The 27637-nt window shown below is 51.0% G+C and overlaps 2 protein-coding genes and 1 long non-coding RNA gene across 9 annotated transcripts; 1 reads left to right on the plus strand and 2 right to left on the minus strand.

The window, feature by feature from the left end:
• Nucleotides 1-32: 32 nt before the first annotated feature.
• Tk1 (thymidine kinase 1) lies at nucleotides 33-11308 on the minus strand. Its single transcript, NM_052800.1, is given in 7 exon segments — nucleotides 33-1720; nucleotides 1799-1918; nucleotides 2194-2283; nucleotides 6696-6789; nucleotides 10126-10236; nucleotides 11069-11100; nucleotides 11181-11308. Coding segments are annotated over 7 exon segments (699 nt in total). The 5' UTR covers nucleotides 11247-11308; the 3' UTR covers nucleotides 33-1534.
• Nucleotides 11309-11404: 96 nt separating this feature from the next.
• Afmid (arylformamidase) lies at nucleotides 11405-26922 on the plus strand. Of its 7 annotated transcripts, NM_001111366.1 has the most exon segments (11): nucleotides 11405-11495; nucleotides 13898-13988; nucleotides 19546-19650; nucleotides 19736-19784; nucleotides 21724-21809; nucleotides 21889-21961; nucleotides 22084-22181; nucleotides 22343-22421; nucleotides 22507-22648; nucleotides 23358-23462; nucleotides 25346-26922. In NM_001111366.1, coding segments are annotated over 11 exon segments (921 nt in total). In that variant the 5' UTR covers nucleotides 11405-11435; the 3' UTR covers nucleotides 25379-26922.
• On the minus strand, nucleotides 21109-23391 carry LOC102548046 (uncharacterized). Its single transcript, XR_015632282.1, has 3 exons — nucleotides 23287-23391; nucleotides 22580-22776; nucleotides 21109-21327 (listed from the first exon to the last, which is right to left on the minus strand). It is a non-coding gene; the product is annotated as an uncharacterized LOC102548046 (long non-coding RNA).
• Nucleotides 26923-27637: the final 715 nt, after the last annotated feature.

The raw sequence follows: 27637 nt of genomic DNA on the forward strand, positions 1-27637 counted from the left end.
GCCTCAACATGGTTCTAGTTCTACACCATGGTTTTGTTTTGTTTTGTTTTTTTAAGATTTATTTTTGTTTTATTTATATCCACACAAGAGGAGGCATTGAATCCCCTTACAGATGGTTGGGAGCCAACATGTGGTTTGAGTACTGGGTAAAGCTGCAGACCACCATGCCCAGTTAGACCATGTTCTTTAAGTTTGGGGTGGCAGCTTCCCTAGTGGGGTCTCAGTCTTCACACTGCCTTCTACTGCATCCTAAAACAGCCACCATGACAGCTTGTGAGGCGGATTGTTCTGGACAGCTGGCCAGGTTTCCGATGCCTGCCAGGGGCCCCTGGGTGTTGCCCCTCTGAGGTTGACTCTGGCCCCTCTTGACACCTTCCAGGGACTTGGCAGGGAGTGGACCCATCTCTGTCAGGAAGCAGCCATGCCCCTGAGGTAAACTCTTGTGCAATAATGGGGCTGTGGAGAGCCGCTGGCCGCGTCTTTCAAAATCTGAAGTATAAACTGACAGGCCGGGCTCCGAGCTGTGGGCCTCCTCTGGAGAGCATGCCTTGAGCAGTTGGGCATGGCACCAGCAGCACCCCACACCTTAGACCCAGGTCTCTGGTCCTCAAGTGTCACCCTGCCCACTTTCCAAGGCCATCTGAGCCGTTTCCTCAACTCAATCTATCAGGTATCGGTCTCACAAAACCTGACCTTCCGTGCCAGCTAGAAACACCATCTCCTGACTCTCCTGGCAGGTGCCTTTGCCATTTTTGTCCCCAAACCAACCAGATAGAAATGTGGGTGACTGTTCCTCTTGGGCTGTGGTGGAGACCATTAGTACTACAGAAGAAATTTCTACCCCCAAGTCATGTGGGTGCTAGTTGCAAGATTTAGGGAAACCCAGGCTAAGTAAGTTATAAGTAATGGGGCACAAGAAACATACTCCCTTGGCTTACTGAGAGCTGAGCAGAGAAGGATTGGAGCTATAATGGCAGTAGGGGTCAAGGGATACATATATGGGAGAGCTGTGAGAAGGCTAGAGCCTTGGTAAAGTGTGGGGCTGAAACGGAAACCCAGCAGTGAAAGCCACCAACAAGGAAGAAGCTAGCACCACCAATGTCACAATGCTGGGTGGCTCTGTTCTCACCTTTGGCTGAATGTGAGACCCGAGCCACCAGGCAGGGTCTGGGCTCCAGTCTGTGCTGAGGTGTCTTGGCAACCAAGAAGGGAGCTAAAGGTGCTGGAATGATAGCTCAGGGGTTAAGAGGACTGACCACTCTTCCAGAGGTCCCAAGTTCAATTTCCAGCAAGGTCTCCCCATGCAGCTCTCTAGTGAAGCAAGACCAGTAAAGTATGATGTTGCCTGAATCACGGGGTTTAAGAGAGAAGCGTTGGGTTGGGGGCTCACAACCATTATAAGAAGGGAACTAAGAAAGGTTTCAACAAGCAGATAAGCCAAGGTGCAATGTCCAGTAGGAATGGCAGGCCCCGCCCCTTTCCCTGCTCTCTGGGAGTCCAACCTGGGGAAGGAGCTGGCAGGCCCTGGGTCCCCTCAGTTGGCAGAGTTACACTGTAGGATTTGCTGAGGGGCAAAGAGCTTCCTGACAGCCGGGATCTCTATAGGCTGCCCCAGCACTGAGTAGTTCTCTTTGTTGTCTGCAGTCTGGGCTGAAGACTTCTTAAAGTAGCACAGGCGGCAAACAGAGTGGTACTTGTCCGCTCCGCCAATCACCTCCACCTGGTAGGAGAGGCGTATGAGGGAGGACTCAGAAGCCTAAGCCCACCCCACTCCGTGGGCAGAAGCACAAGGAGATACCTCTTTCTCCAGGCCCAGCCTCTTGGTGTAGGAAGCTTCTCGAAAGCACTCCATGCACACAGCGGTGAGCTTCACCACACTCTCGGCCAAGGGCACCAGGTTCAAGATGCTGCCGAAAGCCTACACAGGACAGCAAAAGTGTTAGCCAGGCACTTCCCTCCCTGCCTGTGTTCACGTGTATGCGTGTGGAGGGAGTTCTGCGGAACTGACGCAAGCCTGTGTGCAAGGCAAGTGTGTTACAGCCTGGGCTGCCCCCAGCCCAACGCTTCTCTTTTAAACCCCATGATTCAGCAACATCATACTTTACTGGTCCTGCTTCACTAGAGAGCTGCATGGGGAGACCTTGCATGCTGTCTCCCCTCTCAAGACCGCTGCCATGGGTCAGACATCTTTACCTTCCTCTGGAAGGTTCCGTCCAGCGCCGCCACAATCACTGTCTTGCCTGTATTGGCCATCGTTTCACAGAAATCCACAATGTCAGGGAACTAGGAAAGTTCAGAGAGGATGAAGTGAGGCGTCCTGAGCAAGGGCCTCATGAAGACGGTGAGGGATCCGAGCACACAGGTAAGCCCAGAGCCGGAGATCAGACCGCACTGCCACTCCTGTGAAACATCCCACCTGCATGCCCACTGCTACCCAGGGCTGGCCCACAGAGGCCTCTACATACCAGAGAGGCTGGAACAGCAGTTCTCAACTAGTGGGTCGAGACCCCCCTGGGGTTGAACAGCTTAAACAGTGTGCATGAAGCCCTTGGCTCCACCCCCATCCCCTACCCCCACATCAAATGAGCCAGACAAGGTGTCCAACACAATACCACTACTTTAAAGGTAGAAGGATTAGGAAGTTAAAATAAACCAGGGCTGGAGAGATGGTTCAGGGGTTACAAGCATGGCTTGTTCTTATAGCTAACTAGAATTCAATTCCCAGCACCCACAACAGATAGCTTACAAACCATCTGTAACTCCAGATGCAAGGACAGCTAATGTCCTCTTTTGGCATCTGCAGGCACCCACCCTCACATGCACACATGCACTTTTAGCCCCCATGGACAGCTGGAGGGAGGAAGGGAGGGAAGGAGGAGGGGGACTCTTGGTAATGAGATGTACAAGGCGTACGTAAGTAGGTTGGCAGGGATAGCTGCCCTCCGCCTTCCACTGTCTCTCAGGCCAGCCTCCCCTTTCACAGCACGGGTGTAGACCAGGTTAGCCTTGAACTCAGGAGATCTACTTGCCTCTGCCCCTGAAGTTCTAAGATTAAAGGCCTATGCTATGAGCCTGGCGCTTCCATTTTGTTTGAGCTGGGTCTCTTCCTGAATCTGGAGCACAGCTACTGGGCTGGGCTGCCTAGTCAGGGAGCTCCAGGGGCCTGCCTGTCTCTGCCTTCCTCACACTGGGATTATGGACATGTGGCTATACCCAGTGTTGTACACGGGTGCTAGGGACCCAAACTCAGGCACTCATGCCTGCAGAGCCAGGGCCTCCCTCACTGACAGAACTGTCTCCCCATCCCTTCTGTCTCTCACTTTTGATTGGTTACTGCTGTGCAACCCAGGCTGGCCTGGGTTGCAAAGCAATCTCCTGCCTGCCTGGTTCTTGGACCTTTTCTTGAACATATCTCTGCCCTACACCTTAACGTTCTAACCTTTCTCTTCTTCCACGGTCCCTCCCAGTTTTAGTCTTTCAACGGAGGTGAGGTGGAAGCTCCAGATTTATCTCCAGACCTAGAATGCCGCAGCCAAAGGGCAGAAACTTGGAATGGATGCGATTGGTCCCTGGACTCAGCCATTCCCACAATAGTCACAGCATGTGACATGGCTTGCTCTATAAAAACACACGTGTATAATTAGAAGCGTCCAGGCTGGACTGGCATTCATCAGAGTCCTGGCACTGGCTGAACATAATCTCTTGGGTCAACACCAGGCAAGGCAGGCACCCTGGCCGCATGAATAAAGACCCTTCCTCAGTCTCACGTGACCACTGACAAAGCAGGTGCAGTCTATGCCAGAAGCAATCAAACAAGCACCACCCTTCCGCCAAAAGGAGCTCGGTCCCCTCCCGGAGGGCCACTGTTCCACGACTAGTGTTTGCCCCGTGGCAGGCTTTAGAACCCACAATATTGGCTCGCAGGGCATTCCTGGTAGTTTCTGGTTCAAAGACACTTAAGTGGCAAGCCTCCTTTGTCTGGTGTGCTCCTGCTGTGCCCTACATTGAGCCTGTCATTACTGCGTCAAAAAGAAGGGAAACAAAGTTCTTAACGATGCAAGCTTCTAATCTTGCCCAGAAGCTGTGGGCCCTGCTTCTGGTGAATGAACACACGGGAAGCTCTATGTCCTCAGCTCTGGCTCCAGGGACCCTACAAGACCCTCTACCCACTGTCTGAGGACACAGGAAGGAAGGGCAATCTCCTTGTGTTACCACGAGGAGATCCTGAACTTAGTAAGGAGCAGGGTCTAGAGTCTGGGGCGGAAGCACACAAGAATTGTGTTGTTTATACAGTGCACACTGAATACTCACTGTAGCCTGTGCGAGGGCCCATGACTACACAATACCAGCACTCGGGCCCGAGTTCTAATCTAGCCTGGACCACAAAGCAAGACCCCACCCCAAAACTCCAAGTAGCCACTAAATGAACTCGTTTTCCTTAATCATAAGGTGGGGTGGGGGTGGGGCGCATAGAAATAAATCTCTCCTATAGGTTAGGATGGGGAAGAGGGTTGGGGCGACTGGTAGGCTGGTGCCAGACCTGGGTATGAGTCTATCAAGCAGGAAGAGCTAAGAAAAGAAGGTAGTGGGCTGGAGAGATGGCTCAGCGGCTAAAAGCACTGACTGCTCTTCCAGAGGTCCTGAGTTCAATTCCCAGCAACCACGTGGTGGCTCACAACCATCTGTAACGGGATCTGATGCCCTCTTCTGGTGTGCATGAAGACAGCTATAGTGAATAAATAAACAAATCTTTAAAAAAAAAAAAAAAGAAAGAAAGAAAGAAAGAAAAGAAAAGAAGGTAGTGCCTAGGGAGTGCGGCTGGGCCTCTGGGAATACCAGGAGAGCACAGAGTAAGCAGGCTACTGCCGCAGGCCTGAGGGGGGAAACTGTGTCCTAAGTCAACGTCTGCACAGCCATTGCACTCCCAAGGTTTACCTCTGAGGACAAAACAGATCAGGCATGTCCAAATGGATAGACAGATGCCAAGAGCATGACGAGGGTATCATGGCCAGAGCTTTCTCATTCTATCCTGGGGGTCGGGGGCACACGAGGGACAGATTGGAACATTCCTCCTCTAAACCCAAACAGCCTCTCTCCTTCCAGGGTAGATCGTAAGACTGGTGGGCGGCCAGAGAGCCACAGCAAAGTCTAGCAGAAAGTCATCAAGTGATACAGAGCCTCTGGCCCAAACCCCACCACCCAGGACCATCATCCAGGTTTGTGAACAAGCCTCTTGCTGCCACAGGACTCATTTTCCATTGAGTGGTTTATTATGTTGTCACAGGCTGCTTGCTTGGGACATCACGCCATCTTTATGTGACCACTATTTTTAAAATTTAAAAAAGTCATGTGTGGGGTTGGGGATTTAGCTCAGTGGTAGAGCACTTGCCTAGCAAGCGCAAAGCCCTGGGTTCAGTCCCCAGCTCCGGAAAAAAAAAAAAAAGAAAGTCATGTGTACATGTCTATCCGACGAGTGTATGAGGACTTGCATATGTGTAGATGCCCACACAGGCTGGGAGAGGTCCTGGGCTGGAGCTGTAAGTGGCTATGAACTGCCCAGTGTGAGTGCTGGGAACAAATCCGGTCACTTGCAAAGTGAGCAAGTGCTCTCAACAACCGAGCCTGCTCTCCAGCCATTACCGTTTTACAATGTCTATCATCACATATGATACATGGGAGGTGGGCGCTCACACGTGGAAGTCAGGGGATAACTCTGAGGAGCCGGTTTCCTGCTCTTTCCCTTTCGTGGGTTCTAGGGATTGAACTTGGGCCTCCAGGCCGTGCAGCAAGCTCCTTTACCCACTGAGCCATCTCACTGGCCCTATTTTTGATTTAAGACAAGGTCTCCTCTGTAGCTAAAGCTGGCTTTGAACTCCTGACCCTCCTCCTGCCTTAGTCTCCCAAGTATGGGGATCACAGCATCACCTCATCACCTATCAACAAATACTTTAGACAATGTCTATGATGTCAAATTTTAGAGTGTGGTTTGTTAGGCCTCTGTCCTCATTCTCTCTGGTGGACCGGATACAGACAGCCTTTAACTGGCAATGAAGTAGGTGTGGCGAGGCCCTACTTGTTTGCAGGCCCTCTTGGAGCCCAGGCTGACTCCAAACTGGCTACACAGAGCCAATGATACTTTGAACCGATCCCCGCCTTCATCTCTGGTGCTAGACCCAGAGGCATTCCAGCTTGTCCAGTTCATGTCATGCTGGGCTGGGCCTTGTACTCAACTAGGCGGGTGCTCTGCCAGCCCCGCCCGGGCCCTCACTGAAGGACTTCTACTGCTAGCAATGGCCAAACTTCCAAAGCATGGTAGGGGTGAGGGTTGGGGGTGGTGTTTAAGACCATGAAAGACACAATTCCCACCCCAGTCAGAGCATACCCTGAAAACAAACACCACCTCCCAAAGAAGAATAAAACCCCACAAACAAACCCCCAGACCAAAGCAAGGCTGGGGTCAAAGGACTGGAGGTCTGGCCACCAATGAGGCCAAGGCTGGAGTTCTCTCCCTCATAGCTACTTTGGCAAAAGCAACCCTAGCCACCCAAATGACAATATGCACACAGGCAAGGGGATCCACACACCAGTAAAGACAAGTCAATGACCCATCTTTCCGAAAAGATGAACGGAACTTCTGAGCCTGCAGGGCATGAAGGGCCAGGGGTGGGTAGGGGTTGTGCCGCAAGCTAACTTACAAACTGCCCTTCATCGATGCCAATGACAGCCACACCCAAGGCCTCCTGGGCCACATCCTTGAGCATGCAGGCCGGCAGTGCATCCATGGTGTTCCTGGGAAGATAAGGCCAGAGGATGAGCAAGGCCACAGGCGCCCGGATGAGAGTGCTACTGTGGCGTTCCCACAGAGCAGCCTGAGGTGTTCCCGTAGCTTCTATGGGGGGAGGAACGGGGAATACAGGCCTTGTTCAGAAAACCAGTTATTACAGCTTACCTCCCTCAACTGAATATGGGTAGTGTCTGCTACTAAGGTCAACAAAGACCCCAAAGTTCTTTAAAAAAAAAAAAAAAAAGGCTTATTTATTAATTATGTATAAGTATACTGTAGCTGTCTTCAGACACACCAGAAGAGGGCATCAGATCCCATTACAGATGGTTGTGAGCCACCATGTGGTCACTGGGATTTGAACTCAGGACCTCTGGAAGAGCAGTCAGTGCTCTTAACCACTGAGCCATCTCTTCAACCCGACTCCAGTTCTTATTCAACAGGACACGCGGTACCTGGCCTAGGTACTGGGGCCATCAGGAAAGGCCCAAGGCCTCTGAGAACAGGAGAGAGAGCAGGCCACTAAGCAAGCCAAGCCACGAGGTTGACAGTGAACATGGGAATACACCCGCGCTGTAACTGAAACACTCAGGAGCTCCAAGCAAGTAAGTTCCAAGTCAGCCTGGGCTATGGAATGCTTCAAAAACCAATGTGCACACCAAAATCTAAACCCCGAACAAGTTACCCTCCCCCACAAGAAACAAAACAGTCCAAAAACTTACCTTCCAGACAATCAGCTATATACACTACATAAGCTCTCAACTACGGAGCCACCCAAGTGTTTTATGAGGGACAGTCCTCAGGGGACACGATACTCTGAGCAGCAAAATCCATATATATATATATATATAAAATGTGTTTTTCTTAATTCAAAATAAATAAACTGAGATGATATTAACATATGTCACTGCCATCATAAAATATAATTTGTAGCCTAGAGGCAGAGCACCCGGTGGCTTCTGCCTGAGGTTCTATCCCTCAGTACCAAAAGACAAAGCAAAACAACTCATTTGAGTCAAGGTCTCTCTGTAGACCAGGCTGGCCCCATACTCTGCCTCTGCCCAACAAGTGCTAGCTAGAATTAAAAGTGTAAGCCACACCAGGGAAAATTTAAATAATTTAGTCACAGGATTAGCGGTTTCCCTGCGTGTACATCTGTGTACCGTGTGTACCGTGTGTACGTCTGGCGCCCTTGGAGGTCAGAAGAGGGTGTTAGAACTTCTGGAGCTGGAGTTGCTTACAGTCGTGAGCCATCAAGTGTGTGCTTGGAATGGAACCTGGGTCCTCCTTGGTAAGACCAAGTACTCTTATTAGCCACCTCTCCAGCCCAGAGAAGCAAGAGTGCAGTGCCCAGGGAAGGGAGACTGTCACAGGCCTGTGGATTTGCCCCGAGCAGCCCAGGATAAGGAGCGTCCTGGAAACCAGACAGCAGAGTGATGCTCTGGAACCCGGTTCTAATTCATCGCTCTCCACAGACTGGAGGACTCTGCACGCCATGTGGCCAGCTGCGGGCAGAGTCAGGCTGTGAAGCCTCTGCTTACAGTCTTACTGTGGACCGCTTCCCAGGAAGGAAGAACCCACCCAGGCCTCTGAAGGCCAGGTTGGACATGCTCCAGAACACCATTAAAGGATGCCAGGAACCTCTCTGCTCTCTAAGGAGTGGAATGCTGGGCTGCACCCAGCGCCTTCTCCCTGTGGTTTCTGCCTCGTTTTTAGAAACAAACTCAGAGAAAGCTCTTTCCCAAAACACAGGCAACAGCATGCAGTGGTGTCCTTACAAACAATAGAACCTCCCAGGCCTACTTATTACCCCACAATCTTTTTTTTTTTGGAGCTGAGGACCGAACCCAGGGCCTTGCGCTTGCTAGGCAAGCACTCTACCACTGAGCTAAATTCCCAACCCATTACCCCACAATCTTAAGATCTGGGAAGTTGGGCGTAACCAAACATGTCTGTAATCCGTTTATCTATATAGAGCCGATGGGGGTGCGGGCTGGGTGTGGGATTGCTTGCCTGTAATCCCAGGAGGAAGAGGAGGGGAGGTCACAAGTTACAACCCAGCTAGGCTACAAGAGACCTGTCTCAAGGTTGGAGAGATAGGATCGGGTGCTATCCTTGCAGAGGAACCAACCATGGGGCAGCTTACAATGATCTCCAATTCCTGTTGTGGGGAATCTGATGCCCTTTCCTGGTCTCCAAGGGCACCAGGCAAGCAAGTAGTTTGCAGATCTACAAGCAAGCAAAATACCCATATGTAAGAAAAAATAATAATAAAAAACCAAACAAATCAAAAACAGGATTGAGATGTCTGAATGTGTAAAGGCCTTGCTGTGAGAGCACACTGAGCCAGGTGTGGTGGCCACGACTTTGATCCCAGGCGTTCGGCAAGGCGGAGGCAGGCGGTTCTGTGAGTTCAAGGTCAACCAGGTCTACAGAGAGAGAGAGAGAGAGAGAGAGAGAGAGAGAGAGAGAGAGAGAGAGTTCCAGGGCAGCCATGGGTCTAGAGAGATCTTGTCTCAAAAAAAACAAAACTGAAAAGTATGACCAATGAGTTTGGAACCCAGAACGTATAACCTGAGGCTGTCCTCTGAACTGGTGTGTACAGACACATGTGTGCACAACACAATACTCATGAATCTGAAGTTCTCTCTTCCCTCCCCTAGTAGAGCAGACAAGGGAGGACAGGCAACAGGCCGGCTGTGGCCGACACTCGGCTGCCTCCGTCCTGCTTTCGGCCCTCCTGGATGCTCATCCCATCCTGTGTGCTGGACACCACGGTTACAGAGACAGAGAAGTAAAGATCTCAGCACCTCGCCTGGCAGGAACCACGGCTAGAGTTCCCGACCCAACTCCAAGTCCTGGTTATTCTCCGCTCTGCTTCTTGTTCTGCTTCAGAGACCTGTTCCTACAGCTCCAGGCTGTTCACCCTCGGTCCAGGTTCCAGCCACCCTGAGGGGCTACCCCAACCTCACGGTCAGACTTCGACTCTGGGTTGAGTCCAGGATACTCAGAAAAGAGTGCCTCAGAGCACGAATCCCCAAATTTTCCCTTCGGCAGCAGAGACAAGTGTTCAGTGCTAGGGCTGGTAGACACACAAGTGGGAATGATGACAGCTACCTGATGACAGAAAGCCAACTCAAGAGGGGGAAAGAACCTCTGGAGTCAAGGTAGCTGCAGCCTCTACCCAAGTGGAACCCAGGTTCTCCCATGCTTTGAGCCCTCATCCCTATCCATTAGAGGTGAAACGCAGCCCATCCCTTCACTACCCCAGCCCTGATGCATGTGAAGGTATGCCCTGTGCCTTAGGGGTTCCCGCAGGACAGGATCAAGGGGGCAGGACTGACCGGTCATGTGTGGAGAAGCTGTTGCTATAGCGCGTGTCTTTGGCATACTTGATGACCAGGCACTTGTACTGGGCGATCTGGAAGCGCCTTACTCTCCTCATCAGCTCCGTGCTGCAAGAGTAACCAGGCAAGATGAGGCCCGAGCCAAACGCGGGCTGCCACCGCCACCTAGTGTCCAGCCAGAACCGCACGCGTTCACCACATGCTGTTCTGAACAAATTTCCATTTATAATGAATGAACTTCTTTGACAGAATCGCCAGAGCTTGCTTCTGGGCCCCAGGTCTCGAGCTTCGGCCTCACCCTCAGGTGAGGGACAAAAGTGAGGTGACACCAGGCTGTTCAAGAAGAGTGGGGTGCCTGGTGTGGTGATGCACCCCTATAATCCCAGCACAAGAGATGAAGAGGCAAGCGGATCTGAGTTCGAGACTAGCTTGGGCCACATAAAAAGATTCTGAGTTAAAAAAATTAAAACAAAGTAAAAAATAAAGCAAAGTAACCCCGAGTAGTGTGTGTGTGTGTGGGGTGTTACTCGGGGTGGGACTTCCAGAGGTCAGACCCTCACCTCAGAGAGTTAATTGGGCTCCAAGGCTTTAGGAGAGCTCGCACGGGGAATGCATAAGGAAACTGTCTTGGAAAAGGTGCCCAACTCCCAAGGGACACACTTGGGAGTCCGGTGGGCTCCTGGGGATGTGGACTGGGTGTTTTCAATTGTACCCCGATGTGGTCCGCTTCAGCAAAATAGGGTTCCCTGAGAAGAGGCTTGGGCGGGAGGGAGGCAGGAAGCCAGCAAAGAGGATTTTGGGCGGGAAAGTAAGCCCAGAGGTGGAGCGGCCTTTTCCGCCTAGTCAGAGGCCTCTGGAAAGATGGGGGAGGTGGGAAAGGAGAGCTAGGGTCTGCGGAGAGAGGGAGACCCACCGCCCCGAAGGCCCATTCATTCATTACCTTTTCCCTGAGAACATGGGCCCGAGAATCACCTAGAAGAGAAGTCATCTTACGGGGTTTCCCCTTGCACACCCCTCACCACCCACCACCCGATCCCACCCAGACCCCGCACCTGGATCTGCCCCCGGGTCTTGCTGGGGGAGATGGGCAGCACGGTGGGCAGGTTGATGTAGCTCATGGCGATGGGGTAAATCCTAGCACCCGGGTCCTTGAGTGGAGTACGTTAGTCACACACAACGCCTCCCACAGTGCCCCTTGCGCGCCTAAGCACGGAGCAATCGCCCGGCAGGGCGGAGCCTGGTGAGACCCGCCTCCCCTCTCAGTCCAGTGAAAACCCTGGACTCGACTAAGCCCTCGGGATCTGGCCATGGCTCTTCCTTCCTCTCCTTCTCCCGGCCAGGCTCCGTGGAGGACCTTGTCTTCAGAGGTAGGTGTGGTGCAACCGCTCCGAGCCGAGACTGGAATTTTAGGAATTTTAGGATGCCCACAAACCAGATTTCCTAACCTCGAGTGCCAGATTTCTTCATTTTTCCTCGTTACAGGGTAATTTTAGCCTGTTAGTCTGGTTTTAAAGACAGCGAAAACTGAAGTCCTGCAGAACTAAGGGGTTGAGGGTTCGGACCTTATTCTGAGGTTGTGCAGTGTGGGGGTCTATGTTTCTGTAACCACAGTCCGAAAGATGCCAAGGCAGGGGTCCCTGCTGTGAGTGGCTAAGCAAAGCAGGCACCTTCTGGGACAGACAGACAGTCTTGAGAATTTCCCTGCTAAAAATCCTCTGGCTCACACTAAGCATGCCCAGAAACCTTTGCACTCAGGAGTTTGTGGTTGGTTACTCTGCCTGACCGTGGTTGCTGCAAGAGTTATCTACGGTGGTGTACACAAAGCACGACAACCCATTTTGGCGATTTCTGAAGTTAATTACCATTCCGTAATGATTTCTTGACTGGTTGGCTTGTATTAAACGGGGTTCTTCGTTTTGGTCGCAGACAGACATCATTTAGAAACTGTTCAAAGTTAGGAACATTGTGTTGTCGGTGGTGGCCCACGCCTTCAATTCCAGACAGACGAAGACAGGCGACTTGAGTTCAAGGCCAGCCCGGTCTATAGAGCCAGCTCCAGGACAACCAGGGCTACACAGAGAAACCCTATTGAAAAATCAAAAAAGAAAAAAAAATAGATTTTTTTTAAATCAGTCGTAAATCCTAGTATTAAAAAAATGAAGGCAAAGAAAGGGCTGGATTGATGGCTCTGCTGTTGAACATTCAATGCTCTTCTTCCGGAGGACCGGAGTTAGATTCCACCCATCAGACAGCTCACAACTTCCAGCCCCAGAAGGGACTACTCCCCGATTCTCCGGGGTTGTAGAGGGGGCTGCACCCCCGAGTGGAAGGGCATTTACTCTTATATTGAGCACACGGGTGAGCCTCTGCTGGGGCGGGAGGTGGAGGTGTGGCTGGAGGCAGAAAAGGCTTGAGGGAGGACAAATTCTAGTGAGACGCCCAGATGATGTATGCATTTCAGAAAAAAAAGATTTCTGGGCAGATGTGTATAATCTCAGCACATCCTGGAGGCTAGTCCTCAGACAGCTACATAGTCACAAGAGGCTCCATCTCCAGAAACAAAAGGACAACAACAACAAAAAAATGAGGACGGTCCAGTGCCAAGCCCGGGCCCTGGCATCCAGCAAGGTACCTTACCGGTACTGACCTGAACAAGACGGTGTATAGCACCTAAGGCGCACACTGAACAGGAAGAGGCAACTGTGCTTGAGCAACGCACACCTCCCTTCTAGCCCTCTAGGCGATTAGCACGCCCATCATACCAAAGAGCAGGAGTCCTAAGCTGGAGACAACCAGTAAGAGGTGGAGGTTGACGGTGCTCAGCCCCCGGCCTTTGTGTGAAGACTGTCTTCAAGATTCCGATTGTTGGGGCTGGGGATTTAGCTCAGTGGTACAGTGCTTACCTAGGAAGCGCAAGGCCCTGGGTTCGGTCCCCAGCTCCGGGGAAAAAAAAAAAAAAAAAAAAAGATTCCGATTGTTGTTCAGGAATCTGTCTCCTGCTTGCTTTTCTCTGTTACCTGTGGGCATCTCACACTCTCCCCGCGTGATGCTGGAGATCGAATCCAGCACCTCACACGTGCAGCACCTCACACGTGCTAGGCAAACCCTCCACCGTTGAGTTATGTCCCCACGTTTTACTTCGTTTATTTATAAACGGGGTCTCACTCTCTAGGCCTGGATATCCAGAAACTTGCTCTGCTCCTGCCTCAGCCTCCGCCTCCACAGAGTGCTGGGATTACAGCGGCTGCTTAGCCACACCTCAGCTGCATGGCCTCCTGCATCAGCCGTCTGGCTGAGCGGACATTTGTAAACTGACCTTTGACTTCTTCTTCCTTACCTCTGACCCTGTGACCCTGTACGTGCCTGGGGTCAGACTACTGTCCTCCCAGGAAAACAGCCCGTACCACTTGATCGGTTATGGCCACACAGCTGCCTCACCTCCTGTGGTCTCAGTTCCTATAGGAATGTGGCCCCCCAGTGCCATTTACAAACCTCATGTCTCATGAAGGCTGTTAGCTGGTTAAAGGCACGGTTGCCACTAGGGAACCCCTTTGTCACCCTTTTGGAGGCATCTTAGATGTTCTGCTGAGATACCCAACGGGCAGCTAGTGGAGGGAGTGGGGAGTGGAGGCTGATGGGGCTTGAGAAAGCTGCTTGCGTTACAGGGTCTTCTCAGGGCAGAGAAGTAGAGAAGATCAGCCGTCACGGGCAGGTGGGGTCGATGCACCCCCTGAGAGGGAGAGTCTCACAGGGTTCTGTCTGTCCACAGGAACTGGAGAAGCAGTACTCACCCAGAAGATGGGTCATCCGCATGAAACCAGAGGAAGTTGTCGGGAATTTCATGCAGATAGGAAGCCAGGGTACTGTGGGACTGTCCCAAAGGGACCTCGATGTATGGCCGCTTCTCTGGGGTTGGGGAGGGGGCTGCACCCCTGATTGGAAGGGCATTACTCTTATATTGGGCACATGGGTGAGCCTCTGCTGGGGCGGGAGGTGGAGGTGTGGCTGGAGGCAGAAAAGGCTTGAAGGAGGCCAAGTTCTAATGAGACTTCCTGGTTGGCTAGGGGCCTCTAAGCTCTAAAGCTATGGTTCTCAACGCATAGATTGAGGCCCCCTTTGCGGATTGAACGACCCTTTCACAGGGGTTGCCTAAGACCATCAGAAATATCAGATATTTATATTATGATTCATAACAGTAGTAAAATTACAGTTCTGAAATAGCATTGGAAATAATTTTATGGTCGGGGGTCACCATACCACGAGAAAGTGTATTAAAGGGTCGCAGCATTAGGAAGGTTGAGAACCACTGCTTTAAAGGGACATTCTATGGTTGGCACGGAAATTCAAACTAAAAATAGCAAAGAAAGCGGGGTACTGTTACTTTTTTTTTAATTTTTTGTTGTTGTTGTTGTTGTTGCTGTTGTTCTCTTTGTAGCACTAGCTGTCCTGGAATTCACTCTGTAGACTCGGCTGGCTTTGAACTCAGATTCTCCTGCCTCTGCTTCCCAAGTTCTGGGATTAAAGGTGTGCTCCACCACTACCCACCTCACCCAGCTGTTTTGAGTTTAATTTTTTTTATTTTATTCTGAGACGGGGCCTTTCTGAGTAGCCTAGGCTGGCCTCAAATTTACTATGTAACCCAGGCTGGCCTTGAACTCATTAACTTCCTGCCTCAGGCTCCAGAGTGTTGGGATTACAGGTGCCAATCACTATGCCCAGAAATATGATGGGTGGGATTCTTCCCAGCATGCACTGCCCTGGGTTAAACTCTCTGTCATAGAACTGGCACGGTGAGTGCATGGCTGTAATACTAGCACCAGTGAGGCCAACCAGAAGTTCAAGGTTATCCTCAGTTACATAATGAATGCTAAGATTGGGATACTGAGACCATGATGGGGGAGGGGATCAAACCTTTGTTCCCTTTAAAGCAATCAGAGCTTGGGTCTTCCCTCTGCCCCAGGGTGCTGAGGTGCTGTGGTGGATGCAATCTTTGGTGAGGCATCCATGCTGGGTGGGGAATTGCTTTGAGGTGGAAGTAGGCTGTGGGAACAGCTGTGGTGGATGCAATCTTTGGTGAGGCGTCCTTGCTGGGTGGGGAACTGCTTTGAGGTGGAAGTAGGCTGTGGGAACAGCTGGCTGTCTGCTCAGAGCGGGAGTCTGAACGCTGGCCAAGTGCCAGGTCTCAGCAGACTGACCAAACCCTTGCCCTTGGAAGTTTTCAAAATAGAGAGAGGGGTGTGGGGAGGATCAGGCTTTGGGGGCCACCACATGCATATTCTCCTTGGCCTCTTACTGTGGATTGGAGCTGTTTCTGAACTCTAAAGAGTCCTCACGGTGGCTGTCACAGTAGGTATGCGGAGATGTGTGGCCTTGGAGTGAGCACATTCGCCTTTCTTTCTTTTTTTTAAAAACATTTATTTATTATATATAAGTCCGCTGTAGCTGCCTTCAGACACACCAGAAGAGGGCGTCGGATCCCATCACAGATGGTTGTGAGCCACCACGTGGTTGCTGGGAATTGAACTCAGGACCTCTGGAAGAGCAGTCAGTGCTCTTAGCCGCTGAGCCATCTCTCCAGCCCAGCAGGAGTTAAAAAGCCAGCCCAGCAGGGGAAGGAACTCACTAGCCAAAGCCCAGGGCTCAGACTAGGCCACTGTGCTGGACGCTCAGAACCCTCTGTGGTCAGCTCTCAGGAAGTGCTAGCAGGGCTGTCCTGCTGGTGCACACTCCCCTCCCCAGCCCCACCCCCAATCGCAGCGCTCACAGACAGGCTCCTCCAATGCTCTGTGCTTTCCCTGCTCACAAGCTTGCCTTTCCCTGTGCTCCTTGGATTTGACTGAACTCTGAGACTGAGCCACAGGCCCTGTTCTCTACCCTAGCCTTATCCCGACCTCTCCACCTTGTGGGGGATGACCATGTACTTCTGATCCTCCTGCCTCCACTCTCCTATCACTACAGGACTACCCAGCTAGGTTGGTGTTTTATTTGTTCTAGAGTCTGTAACAAGGACTGGCGGAACAGCACACACACACACACACACACACACACACGTTCAATCCCAGGGTTCCTTCCCCAGCCCCCAAAACAAACAAGATATAGAGACTGGTACAGCTCATAACTGATGCTGACATTAAAACCTGTTCATAGGGGCTGGAGAGAGTGGTTAATCTCTAGCAGCTCTTCCGGAGGACCTGTGTTTGATTCCTAGCACCCACGTGGCAGCCCACAATTGTCTGTAATTCCAGCTCCAGAGGGTCTGACAGGATTCTCTGGCTTCCTCAGGCACCAGGCATGTATGTATGCATATGACGCTCAGACATATCTTCAGGAAACTACTCATAAAATCAATTAACTTTTTTTTTAAAAAAAAAAGCATATTTACTAAATGAAGTAAAAAAAATCAAAATGCACCAGACTCTGAAGGCTGGGGAGACAGTTCAGTGATTAAGTGCATGCACTGCTCTCGAAGAGGATCAGAATCCTCCCAGCTCACAACTGGCTCTAACTCCAGCTCCAGGGGATCTGAAGCCCTCCTCTGACTTCCACAGAGAACTGCACACGTGCGCACAGGGAGGTGCACATACACACATAAATAGAAATAGAATAAGCCTTAAAAACACAAAAATCGAGTCTTATCATTTCAAGAGGCTGAAGTGGGAGGTTCAAGGCCAGCCTGGGGTACGTAGCAGTTCCATGTCATCCTGGATAAATGTGTCTCAAAACTGCAGAACAAAACAGTGTACTCTGCCGTCCGAGGATCCCAGATGTTGAAATTCGTAGATAGGAGGAGTTGTTCAAGGTCACCCTCGGCTAGGTAGGACTCTGAGCCAGCCGAGGTTGCATGAGATCCTGTCTCAAACCAACAGAAGTTCCCAGAGAGAGACAGCATGCTTGACTCCGTGTGTATAACCTGTAGTGAGCTCTGGTTTCTGCTTCCCACTGACCAGTCCCTCCTCATGCTTGGATTCATTTGCATGGCCTCTGGCCCCTGCTTGCACTGTTAGACTGCCAACACAGCATTCCAGTTGGCTCTGGACCATGACTTCTAGAACCTGGGGTTTTGTCTGTAAGCATTTTGGCTCTTTGGGTTATGAATATTTAAAGTCTACTTCTCTCTTTGTTACGAAGTTTATTCTGGGGTGTCTTGAGAAAGCCCTCTTGTGTTCCTACCTATGGGTTCAGAGCCTGGAGGGTATTCACACTCTGGGGGAGGTTGTGCATCACCTCAGATTTGTGTCTCGAGCCCAGTGAGAGTTGTCCCAGGAGGCTGGTCCTTCCTTGTTAATTAGGTCAGCGGTGCTTTGAATATCTGAGACTTCAGCCAAGAACAAAAGTGTGGTTTTGGCATCAAGATAATCTAATTCAGCCAGGGAAGTTGTCAGGACTCTTAATAAAATCACTAGCTTTTGATCAACCCCTGTGTTGACGAGACCCTGAGGCACACACTTCTCCCTGGTTGGAAGCGTCTGTGGAGGACACCACCAGTTCCCTCCTATTGGCAAACAGGGCCACCCTCTGGCCCAGAAGTCACACTTCCTGGAGGTGCTTAGTCCCAGGGTCAGGAGGTTTGTGACACCCTAAGCTAACCCATGCATGGCCGTGGTTGGATCTCAGCCAGGGAGTGGCCCCAAGGGATGCTGGTTGTGACAGATGCTGATGTCGCAGGTTTTGGGGGTTCAAGGAGGAACAGGAAGAATAGAGGGGGTGTCACTACCTTCCAGGGACAAAAGAAGGCAGAACCCACCAGGGAGTCTCAGTGCTGGTGGGAGGGGGAACCCTGAATCGAGATAGGCTGTGAAGGGAAAGTCCTGAGCAACTGTCTCAAAGAGAGGAGCAGGGGGCGGGGCAGGGGCGGGGCAGGGGCGGGGCAGGGCACAGCCATGTTGCTGGTAGAGAGAATGACTGTGACCATTGTATGGGACCTGTGTGATCTATGCTTGTTCTTTACCTAAGGAAATACTTCTGTTTGTCTTAGGACAGGCTTGCTCTGTAGCACAGGCTGCCTTAAGACCCAACTGCCCCAACCTACCGGGTGCTGGCAAGTCACAGCTGAATCTCTTCTCCTGGTTCTGTGTGGTCTCTGTTGACTTCAGGTTCATGAAAGTCTGTTTTGCTATTGTCCTTTTATGAATGTGTGTGGAGTGTGTGGGTCTGGGAGATTGAACTCAGATCTTCAAGCTTGGTGGCAAACCTCTTTACCTGTTGAGCCATATCACTGGCTCCTAAGGTGCTTTCTTTCCAGAAAAAAAATTTACTAGCATACACTGTAGCTGTCTTCAGACACATCAGATCTCATTACAGATGGTCGTGAACTGGGATTTGAAGTCAGGACCTTTGGAAGAACAGTCAGTGCTTTTAACCACTGAGCCCAGCCCCCTAAGGTGCTTTCTCAAAGTCTGGTTGATGGTTAACATATCTGGAGTTGATCTTTTGTGGTGTGAGGTATGAATCACTTGGATATTAACTCTCCCAGTACTGTTGCTCTTAACCGCCGAGATTCTACCTCTCCACAGCCAGTTTTTGTTTAACATAATAAAAATCTTTTTTAGAAGGCACTGTCTCCAATTCAAATGTCCCTGTCCCTAATTAGATGGTCTCAAGATTATCCGTTTCAGGGTGACAAAGATGGCTCAGTGAGTAACTGGTGCTTGCCATGGGAGCCTGGTAACCTGAGTTTGATGGACCTTTTTTGAGACCCTGTCTCAAAAAATAAAACAGGGAGACAGGTGTGGTGGTGCACACCTTTGATCCCAGCCCTCCAGAGGCAGAGGCACGCCGATCCCAGAGTTCAAGGCCAACCTGGTCTACAGAGCACATTCTAGGACAACCAGGACCACACAGAGAAACCCTGTCTTGGAAACACAAACATCGAACACTTTTTAAATCGATAAATAAAAGTAAGGCAAAGACTGAGGCTCTGGCTCAGTTGATGACGAGCTCTGGTCGAACGTGAGGACCTGCGTTCAGACTTGGTGGCAATCACACTCCACACACACAAGATCTCTGCTGACCTCAGTTAGATCCCTAGTAACTGTGGGGACGAAAGGAAAGGATAAATTCCCCTAAGTTGTCCTCTGACCTGCACAAGCATACCTCGACACATTGACACCTTAACATGTACACACAAGCACACTGAATGAATAAAAATAATTTAGAAAATACGCCGCTTTTCCCAACACCTAGGTAGGTGTGTGCTATCTAGTGGCGAACGGAATCAGAGGGCACTGAAGTGGCGGCAGCCAGCCGCAATGCCTTCTGGGACCACGGGGGTCACTTGCCCGCAGATGTCAGGGTGGGGGCGGGGCTCCAAGCGGAAGCTGCCTCTGCTGACCACTTAACCACTGAGGAGGCTGCTGCAAACTGCCCAGAGCTTGCAGTATCTGGGGTTAACTGACAGCGACTCATCTGCCTCTGCAGCCACCCAGAAGGCCCGGGCCACCAGGAGGAACCAGCTGGATGTCTCCTATGGAGATGGTGTAGGGGAGAAAATGGATATCTACTTTCCGGATGAGGATTCCAAAGGTGAGATGGGCAGCGTGCGGGGCCCATGGTCCCCTGGAGACTGCCGGGTGTCTGGCTCACTAGCGCCCCCTACCGTTTGTTACAGCTTTCCCCCTCTTCATGTTCTTGCATGGAGGATACTGGCAGAGTGGAAGGTGAGTTGGAGAATGTAGGTTGACTAGTGAGCATGAGTCACCCTTCCCCAGGACGGTGTTCCGGAGCTGACACATTACCAGCCTGCAAGAAGAGAAGCTCGACCTTTCACATCTTGTGGCAGGAAGTCAGAATCGAGGTGCTGAGGGGCCTGGCTAGAGGTGCAAAGGGGGTGGTGTGCTCTGGCTGGGTGTTCCTCAACTTGTGGCCCTGTCTCAGCTTTTGCTTTCGTCCTCACATGGTTACTGATGCGTGTGTCCCAGAGCTCCCTCTCATAAAGACACCACCTCAGGGCTGGACACATGGCTCAGGGGTTAAGAGCACTGGCTGCTCTTCTAGAGGTCCTGAGTTCAATTCCCAGCCCCCACATGGTGGCTCACAACCATCCGTAATGGGATCTGATGCCCCCTTCTGGTGTGTGTGAAGACAGCTACAGTGTACTCATAAATAAAAAGCTAGTAAAAAATGTTTTTTAAAAAGGCATCGTCTTGGGCTGGAGAGATGGCTCAGTGGTTAAGAGCACAGACTGCTCTTCCAGAGGTCCTGAGTTCAATTCCCAGCAACCACATGGTGGCTCACAACCATCCGTAATGGGATCTGATGTCCCCTTCTGGTGTGTCTGAAGACAGCTACAGTGTACTCATATACAAAATAAATAAATAAATCTTAAAAAAAAAAAAAAAGGCATCGTCTTGGGGCTGGGGATTTAGCTCAGTGGTAGAGCGCTTACCTAGGAAGCGCAAGGCCCTGGGTTCAGTCCCCAGCTCCGAAAAAAAGAACCAAAAAAAAAAAAAAAAAAAAAAAGGCATCGTCTTAGATTTAGATGTCCTTGTCCCTATTTAGATGATCTCAAGATGATCAATTTCTAATTTGCAAGATGGCCCGGTGGGCAAGGGACTTGGAGTGTTTGGTGCTTTGGAAATAAGAGCAGGGAAGCTAAGGCAGCAAGTTCGAGACCAGCCTTGTCTCAGAAGACACGAAGCAAGGTGGGGTGTAGTGGGTCAGTGGGACCTGGGTTGCATTGCTGGTACTGAATCAAATTCAGCATGATGGCACGTACCTCCGATTCCAGCCCTCGGGAGCTGGGGAGGTCGGGATCAGGGTTATCCTCGGCTACATAGGGAGTTTGAGGCCAGGCTGGGATACAGAAAACAGGAAGTTTGTGTCTACTCACGCATGCTGCATACACACTAAATGGATAGACTTGGTGTCCCTGTGTTGAGAAGAAGGGTGTTTGGGGTCTCGGAGGACACCACTGTTCTGAGGACCGTCCTGAGATGCCTGTCATGGGAACCCTCCCGCCCCACAGCGCACTCATCTCTTTAATTTTTCGTCTTATTTGGCCGTTGTATTTATTCCACTGTGCTGTGCTTTTCACCTTCAACTCTCACAACTTGCAAAGACAGGGAACATAATTGTCCTGTTTTCCAAGGGAGGAAGCCAGCCTAGAGATTAAAGTCCGTAGTGAGCACAGCCTATTCTTTCCCTCAGCACAGTGTCCTGTGTGCATGGGATTATCTGCCGCAGGGCGTGTGTGTCCAGGACCTGAGGGACGAAACGTCACAGTCAAGTTGTCTCCACTTGTCACGTCTTTATCTTTCATTTTCTGTTGCTTCGGTTTTTTTGAGACTGGGTCTCTTAGCTGAGGCTAGCCTCAAACTCACTAAGTAGCTGAGGGTGGCCTTGAACTCCCGATTCTTCTGCCTCTCCTTCCCAAGTACATATTATATGCATCATCATCATTTTGTGTGTAGCGTGTTTGCCTGCATGTGTGTGAGTGTGCCACGAGCCCGCCTGGTGCCTGCAGAACTAGGAGTTCCAGATGTTCATGAACGTCCATGTGGGAACTGAGGGATGAACCTTTGCGTGCTGGAAGAGTAGCTAGCACTCTTAACCCACGGGCCAGCCTCCAGCCCCCTGGCCGCTTTTGTCTTTCCACAGTAAAGATGACTCGGCGTTCATGGTAAACCCACTGACGGCACAGGGAATTGTGGTGGCCGTCGTGGCTTATGACATTGCACCCAAAGGTAATAAGGGTGGCCCCTGAAGATTTGGGGGCCAGAGCCCCCCTCCCCGGTGGATTCTGACCGAGCATTTTGCTCTCAGGCACACTGGACCAGATGGTGGACCAGGTGAGCCGCAGCGTTGTGTTTCTGCAGAGACGCTATCCGAGCAATGAGTAGGTGTCTCATGGAGGCCCTCTGTAGACCAAGGGAGGGGTAGATCTGTGGAGCCCAACCGGGACTGGGACTTCCCATGCCTTAGGGAAGTAGCCGTAATCCAAGTCTCTGTCTCACCCAGGGGAATCTACCTCTGTGGACACTCTGCGGGAGCTCACCTGGCTGCCATGATGCTCCTGGCCAGCTGGACCAAGCATGGCGTCACACCCAACATCCAAGGTTCCTTATTGTTTGTCAAAACAGAATCTGGTATCTGACCTATAAGGGCTCTGTGGGTACGGGAAGAGCTGGCCAGACAGCTCTTACCCTCTCTGGAGCCATGGAGGATTGGGCAGCTCCATCTAGGCCCAGCCCCGGGCCTGAGCTCCTCTCCTTCACAGGCCTTCTCCTGGTGAGTGGGATCTACGACCTGGAGCCCCTCGTATTTACCTCCCAAAATGACCTTCTGCACATGACCCTGTGAGTCACCTGCCCTCCCTCTTCTCCAGTACCCCCACCCAAGGCCTGTCTCCCCTCTGCCCTGACCTCCACTGTCCCATCCCAGGGAAGATGCTGAGAGAAACAGTCCGCAGCGACTCTTGGAGGTGGCTCCAGCACGGCCTGTGGTTCCAGCCTACCCTGTGTTGGTGTTTGTGGCTCAGCACGATTCTCCAGAGTTCCACCGACAGTCCAAGGAGTTCTGTGAGGTACCGCCCACAACCAGCTTAGCCCCTGTTCAGCATCGCGTGATCTCCCTCTCTGGACCTGGTGGTGCACATACGTACTCCCGATTACTCCGGAGGCTGAGGCGAGAGGGTCATGTGGTCAGGGTGTGCTGTAAAGAGAGCCCAGGGCTAGCCTAAGGAACTTAGTAAGACCTTGTTTCAAAGTTTAAAAAAAGAGGGGGCGGGGGGGCTGGAGAGATGGCTCAGTGGTTAAGAGCACTGACTGCTCTTCCAGAGGTCCTGAGTTCAAGTCCCAGCAACCACATGGTGGCTCACGACCGTCTGTAATGGGATCAGATGCCCTGGTGTGTCTGAAGACACCTACAGTGTATAAAAAATAAATAAATCTTTTAAAAAATATTAAAAGAGGGTTGGGGATTTAGCTCAGCGGTAGAGCGCTTGCCTAAGAAGCGCAAGGCCCTGGGTTCGGTCCCCAGCTCCGAAAAAAAAAAAAATATTAAAAGAGAGAGGTTAGGGTGTAACTCGGTGGTAATGGGCTTGGTAAACATAAGCCAGGCTCTGGTGGAATCCCCCAAGGACTGTAATAAATACAAATCCTGTCTACCCAGACCCCAGGACAGTCATTTTCTCATTCAACAAAACCATCCAAATAAACTTGCCGTGCACCAGACACTGAGAGCTACCTCCCCAGCCACACTCTTATGCCCGCCCCACCCCCATTTCTATCCAGACACTACGCCTTGCAGGATGGAAGGCCTCTTTCCAGGAGCTGTGTGGTGTGGATCACTTTGACATCATAGAGAATCTGACCCGGGAGGATTATGCCCTCACCCAGGTGAGGTTCACCCCTCCCTGCAACAGTCTTTCCACATGGACTGCGTGGATCCCACTCCCTAACATGGCCACCGTGGCCAGGGCGGCAAGAGCAGGGGAGAAACACTGACCCGTGTCTAGATGCAAAAGCCAAGGCCAGCTCCACAGAAGGGCATGTGGCTAGTGTTTATTAATTATTGTTGAGACAACGTCTCACTACATAGCCCTTCTAAATAGATGCAGCTGCCCTCAAACTTGTAGTGATCCTCCTGCCTCAGTCTCCTGGGGTGCTGAGATTAGAGGTGTATACAACCATATCAGGCTTGCTACAACTTTGACACAGAGAATACCATGAGCAATTCAGAGAAGCCAGCAGGATGGCTCACTAAGTGCTGGAGAGATGGCTCAGCGGTTAAGAGCACTGACTGCTCTCCCAGAGGTCCTGAGTTCAAATCCCAGCAACCACATGGTGGCTCACAACCATCTGTAATGGGATCCGATGCCCTCTTCTGGGTGTGTCTGAAGACAGCTACAGTGTACTTATATATATAAAATAAATAAATCTTAAAAAAAAACAAAAGGCTCACTGGGTAAAGAAAGGTACTTGCTAGGGTTAGGGATTTAGCTCCGTGGTAGAGCACTTGCCTAGCAAGAGCAAGGCCCTGGGTTCGCTCCTCAGCTCCTGGAGAGAAAAAAAGTACTTGCTGTCACACCAGAGAACCTGGGTTTGACCCCCAGGACCCATGAGGTGGAAGGAGAGAACCACTTCTCGAAAGTTATCTTCTAACCTCCACATGCGTGCCATGCTGTGTGAACATACAATAAATAGTCCTCTTAAAGTCCAAGGATAGGGGTTGGGGATTTAGCTCAGTGGTAGAGCGCTTGCCTAGCAAGCACAAGGCCCTGGGTTCGGTCCCCAGCTCCGAAAAATAGAAAAAAGAAAAAAAAAAAAAAGAAAAAGTAAAAGTCCAAGGATAAAGCTGGACATGGCGTCGTACGCCTTTAGTCCCATGCTGGCGAGGCAGAGGCAGGCAGATCTCTGAGTTTGAGGCTGGCCTGGTCCTATAGAGTTCCATGACAGCCAGGGCTACCCAGAGAAACATTTTGAGGTGAGAGGGGCCAAGGATAAATAGAAAAATGTGGCCAGAAAGCTGATAGGGATAATTCTTTTTGTTTTTTTCTCCTTTTGCTGATAGGATTGACTGGCTTGATTTTATTTTCAGGTGCTGGGGATTGAATACTGTATATGTGTGTGTGTGTGTGTGTGTGTGTGTGTGTTGACATGAGGCATCTTCAGACACTCATGTTTTTAAAATTTTAATTATTTTATATAAGTACACTGTACACTGTCGCTGTCTTCAGACACACCAGAAGGGGGCATCAGATCTCATTACAGATGGTTGTGAGCCACCATGTGGTTGTTGGGAATTGAACTTAGGACCTCTGGAAGAGCAGGCAGTGCTCTTAACCTCTGAGCCATCTCTCCTGCCCCTGACAGACTTTTAAAACACCTTTCTGTTACACTTGCCTGTCTACTCTGTATGTGTGGAGGTCAGAGGCTGACTTGCTGGAGTTGAGTATTCTTCAACAGTTCTGGGATCAAACTTAGGTCGTCAACTTGGTGGCAAGCACCTTTACCCGCTGAGCCATCTCATTAAGGTTTTGAACCTGTAATCCTTCTGCCTCCACATCCTGTGGACTCCGGGACTAGTTTAGACCTTTTATTTGCTTGTCTATTTATATTGAAACATGGTTTTACTATGTAGCCTGGCTGGCCTCACACCCAGAGATCCACCTGCCTCTGCCTCCCAAGTATTGGGACCAAAATTGTGTGCCAGCACCAACAACCGTTTATTTACACGGCCATCCATTCCTGGGCTTTTCTGTCTTCTCTTCCCCGTGCAGATCATTTTGAAAATGATCTTCCAGAAGCTGTGAGGACACCCAGTCCCCAGCCTGCATGCACCTCAGAGAGCCTCCAAAAATGAAGTGACCGTTCCACCTCACGCTGGCTTGCCTGTCCACCCTGTATAGTCTCCCTGCTGTGAACACATTCTCCTCTCCCGCCATTCTTCGCCCCACTGAGATGGAACTCCGGGGAAAGCCTGCAGATTGTCACTGGGAGATACACACAGCCACCACCTGGCCAAGTCTGTCCCCCAGCCCCACCCCTCGCCTGCTTACAGGGCGTGGCAATCACCCTCTGGCTGGCTTTCTATGGGAGTTAGCAGTATCAGTGTGGACTGGCTGGGGCTGAGGCTGTAGCTGAGTGCTGGAGTTCTGCCTATCTCCTGCTGCAAGAGAGGGTGGGGTGGGGAGAAGAGATGAAGCCAGAAGGCCAGACTGGCGAGACCGGCCAACCACTGGGGGATGTAACTCAGTAACTCGCTGGTAGAATAACCAGCCAACACGCATAGGATCGTGGGTTTTAACAAGGAAACCTGGTATTAACAAGGAAAAAAGAAAAGAAAAAGGCAGGGGTAGGGTGGGGGGCATGCCCAGTGTACACCTGAATCCCAGCACTGAGGCAGGAGGATTGCTTGTGAGTTCAAGACCAGCCATCGCTAGACCCCGTCTCAAAAAAGAAAAGTGGCTGGAGAGATGGTTCGGTGGGACAGAGTGCCTGGCACTGAGCCTCACAACCTGTGTTGGGTCCTGGGGACCCATACGGAAGCAAACCACCATGCCCCCCCCCCATTGTCCCTTGTCTGCCATGTATATGTGTTTAGCACACACACACATCCATACATGATGATGGTGATTAAAAAGAACCCATGTCGGGCTGGAGAGATGGCTCAGTGGTTAAGAGCACTGACTGCTCTTCCAGAGGTCCTGAGTTCAAATCCCAGCAACCACATGGTGGCTCACAGCCATCTGTAATGAGCTCTGATGCCCTCTTCTGGTGTGTCCGAAGAGAGTGACAGTGTACTCACATACATTAAATAAATAAATAAATAAATAAATAAATAGAACCCATGTCTGTGCCCACTGTGTGAACCGTCAAGGATTTCCTCAGAACTGTGCCATCCCAGTGAGGCCGCCTGCACCGAGACCGGTGTGTGGCAGGTTTCTGCAGCACACCCCGTAGCCACTGGTCCTTCTGAAACAGCAGGTGTGGGATATTCTATTGGGTTCTTGTAGCTACCACCCTTTCCTACCCCAACCCCTTCCGAACCCCCAGCACTAGGAAGGTTAGAGGGGAAAGGGGGGGAGTAGATGCCCTGCTGGTCAGGGGTGTCAAGATCCTTGAGGCAGCAAGTCATCAGACAATAAATTAAGCCGCAGGGGATGCAGCAGCCACCTCTTCTTGGGGCTCTGGCCTTTTTATACCCCCTCAAAAGTCCCCAGAATTCCAAACGTGAGCTATGTGCAGTTGGCCGACCGATGCCCCTGCTAGGGCACAAGACGAATGACCGCTGCTGTGGACAGTCTGAAGCAATGCCATACCCCACACCTGGGATCAAAAACAGAAGCACAGTCACACAACTGGGTTTTCAAAGAAATAAAAAATTCTCACTACAGTGGCCATTCCTGCTTCCTTTCCAAAGCTTCTCTCAAACTCACCTGGTGGGGCCTGCCAGCAATCCCAGCACTTGAGGGCTCTTTAGCTCAGGTCTAATTTGTGATGGGTTTCTCTGTGTCTGGTTTGCTTTTTATGTTTCTGTGGTAAAGGCCATGACCAAAGCAACTTGAGAAGGAAAAAGTTCATTTCATCCTACGCGTTTCAGTCTGTCATCCAAGGAAGCCAAGGCAGGACCTTGAGGCAGAAACGACCAGAGGAAGGCTGTGTACTTTCGCTCCCAGCCTCATGCTCAGCCACCTACAGTCCAGCCCTACCTGCTTAGGAATGACACCGCCCATGGTGGTCTGGACCCTTTCACATGAATTAGTAGTTAAGACAGAGTCCCACAGACATGGCGAGAGGCTACTCTGATGAGCAGTTCCTCAGCTGACAGTTTCTCTGCCTGGATGTGTGTTCAGGTTTGTGTGACATTGACAGGTGACACCATCTACATCTTACATCCTGACAGTTGTAAGCAGCAGAAAGGCTGCGTTTCCATGCCTTCCCCTTCCCCATTCTTTCCTGCCAAATCAGAGGCTCATGCTGAGCAGAGAATTCATTCGGAGTATCTGTGTGTTCTATCATTGCTCCTTTGTGTGTGAGTCCTTTGTGGGCAGACACGCTAAGCCCTAGTT

Source organism: Rattus norvegicus, chromosome 10 (genome assembly GCF_021556685.1).
Source record: "Rattus norvegicus strain SHRSP/BbbUtx chromosome 10, alternate assembly SHRSP_T2T, whole genome shotgun sequence".
Lineage (NCBI taxonomy): Eukaryota > Metazoa > Chordata > Mammalia > Rodentia > Muridae > Rattus > Rattus norvegicus.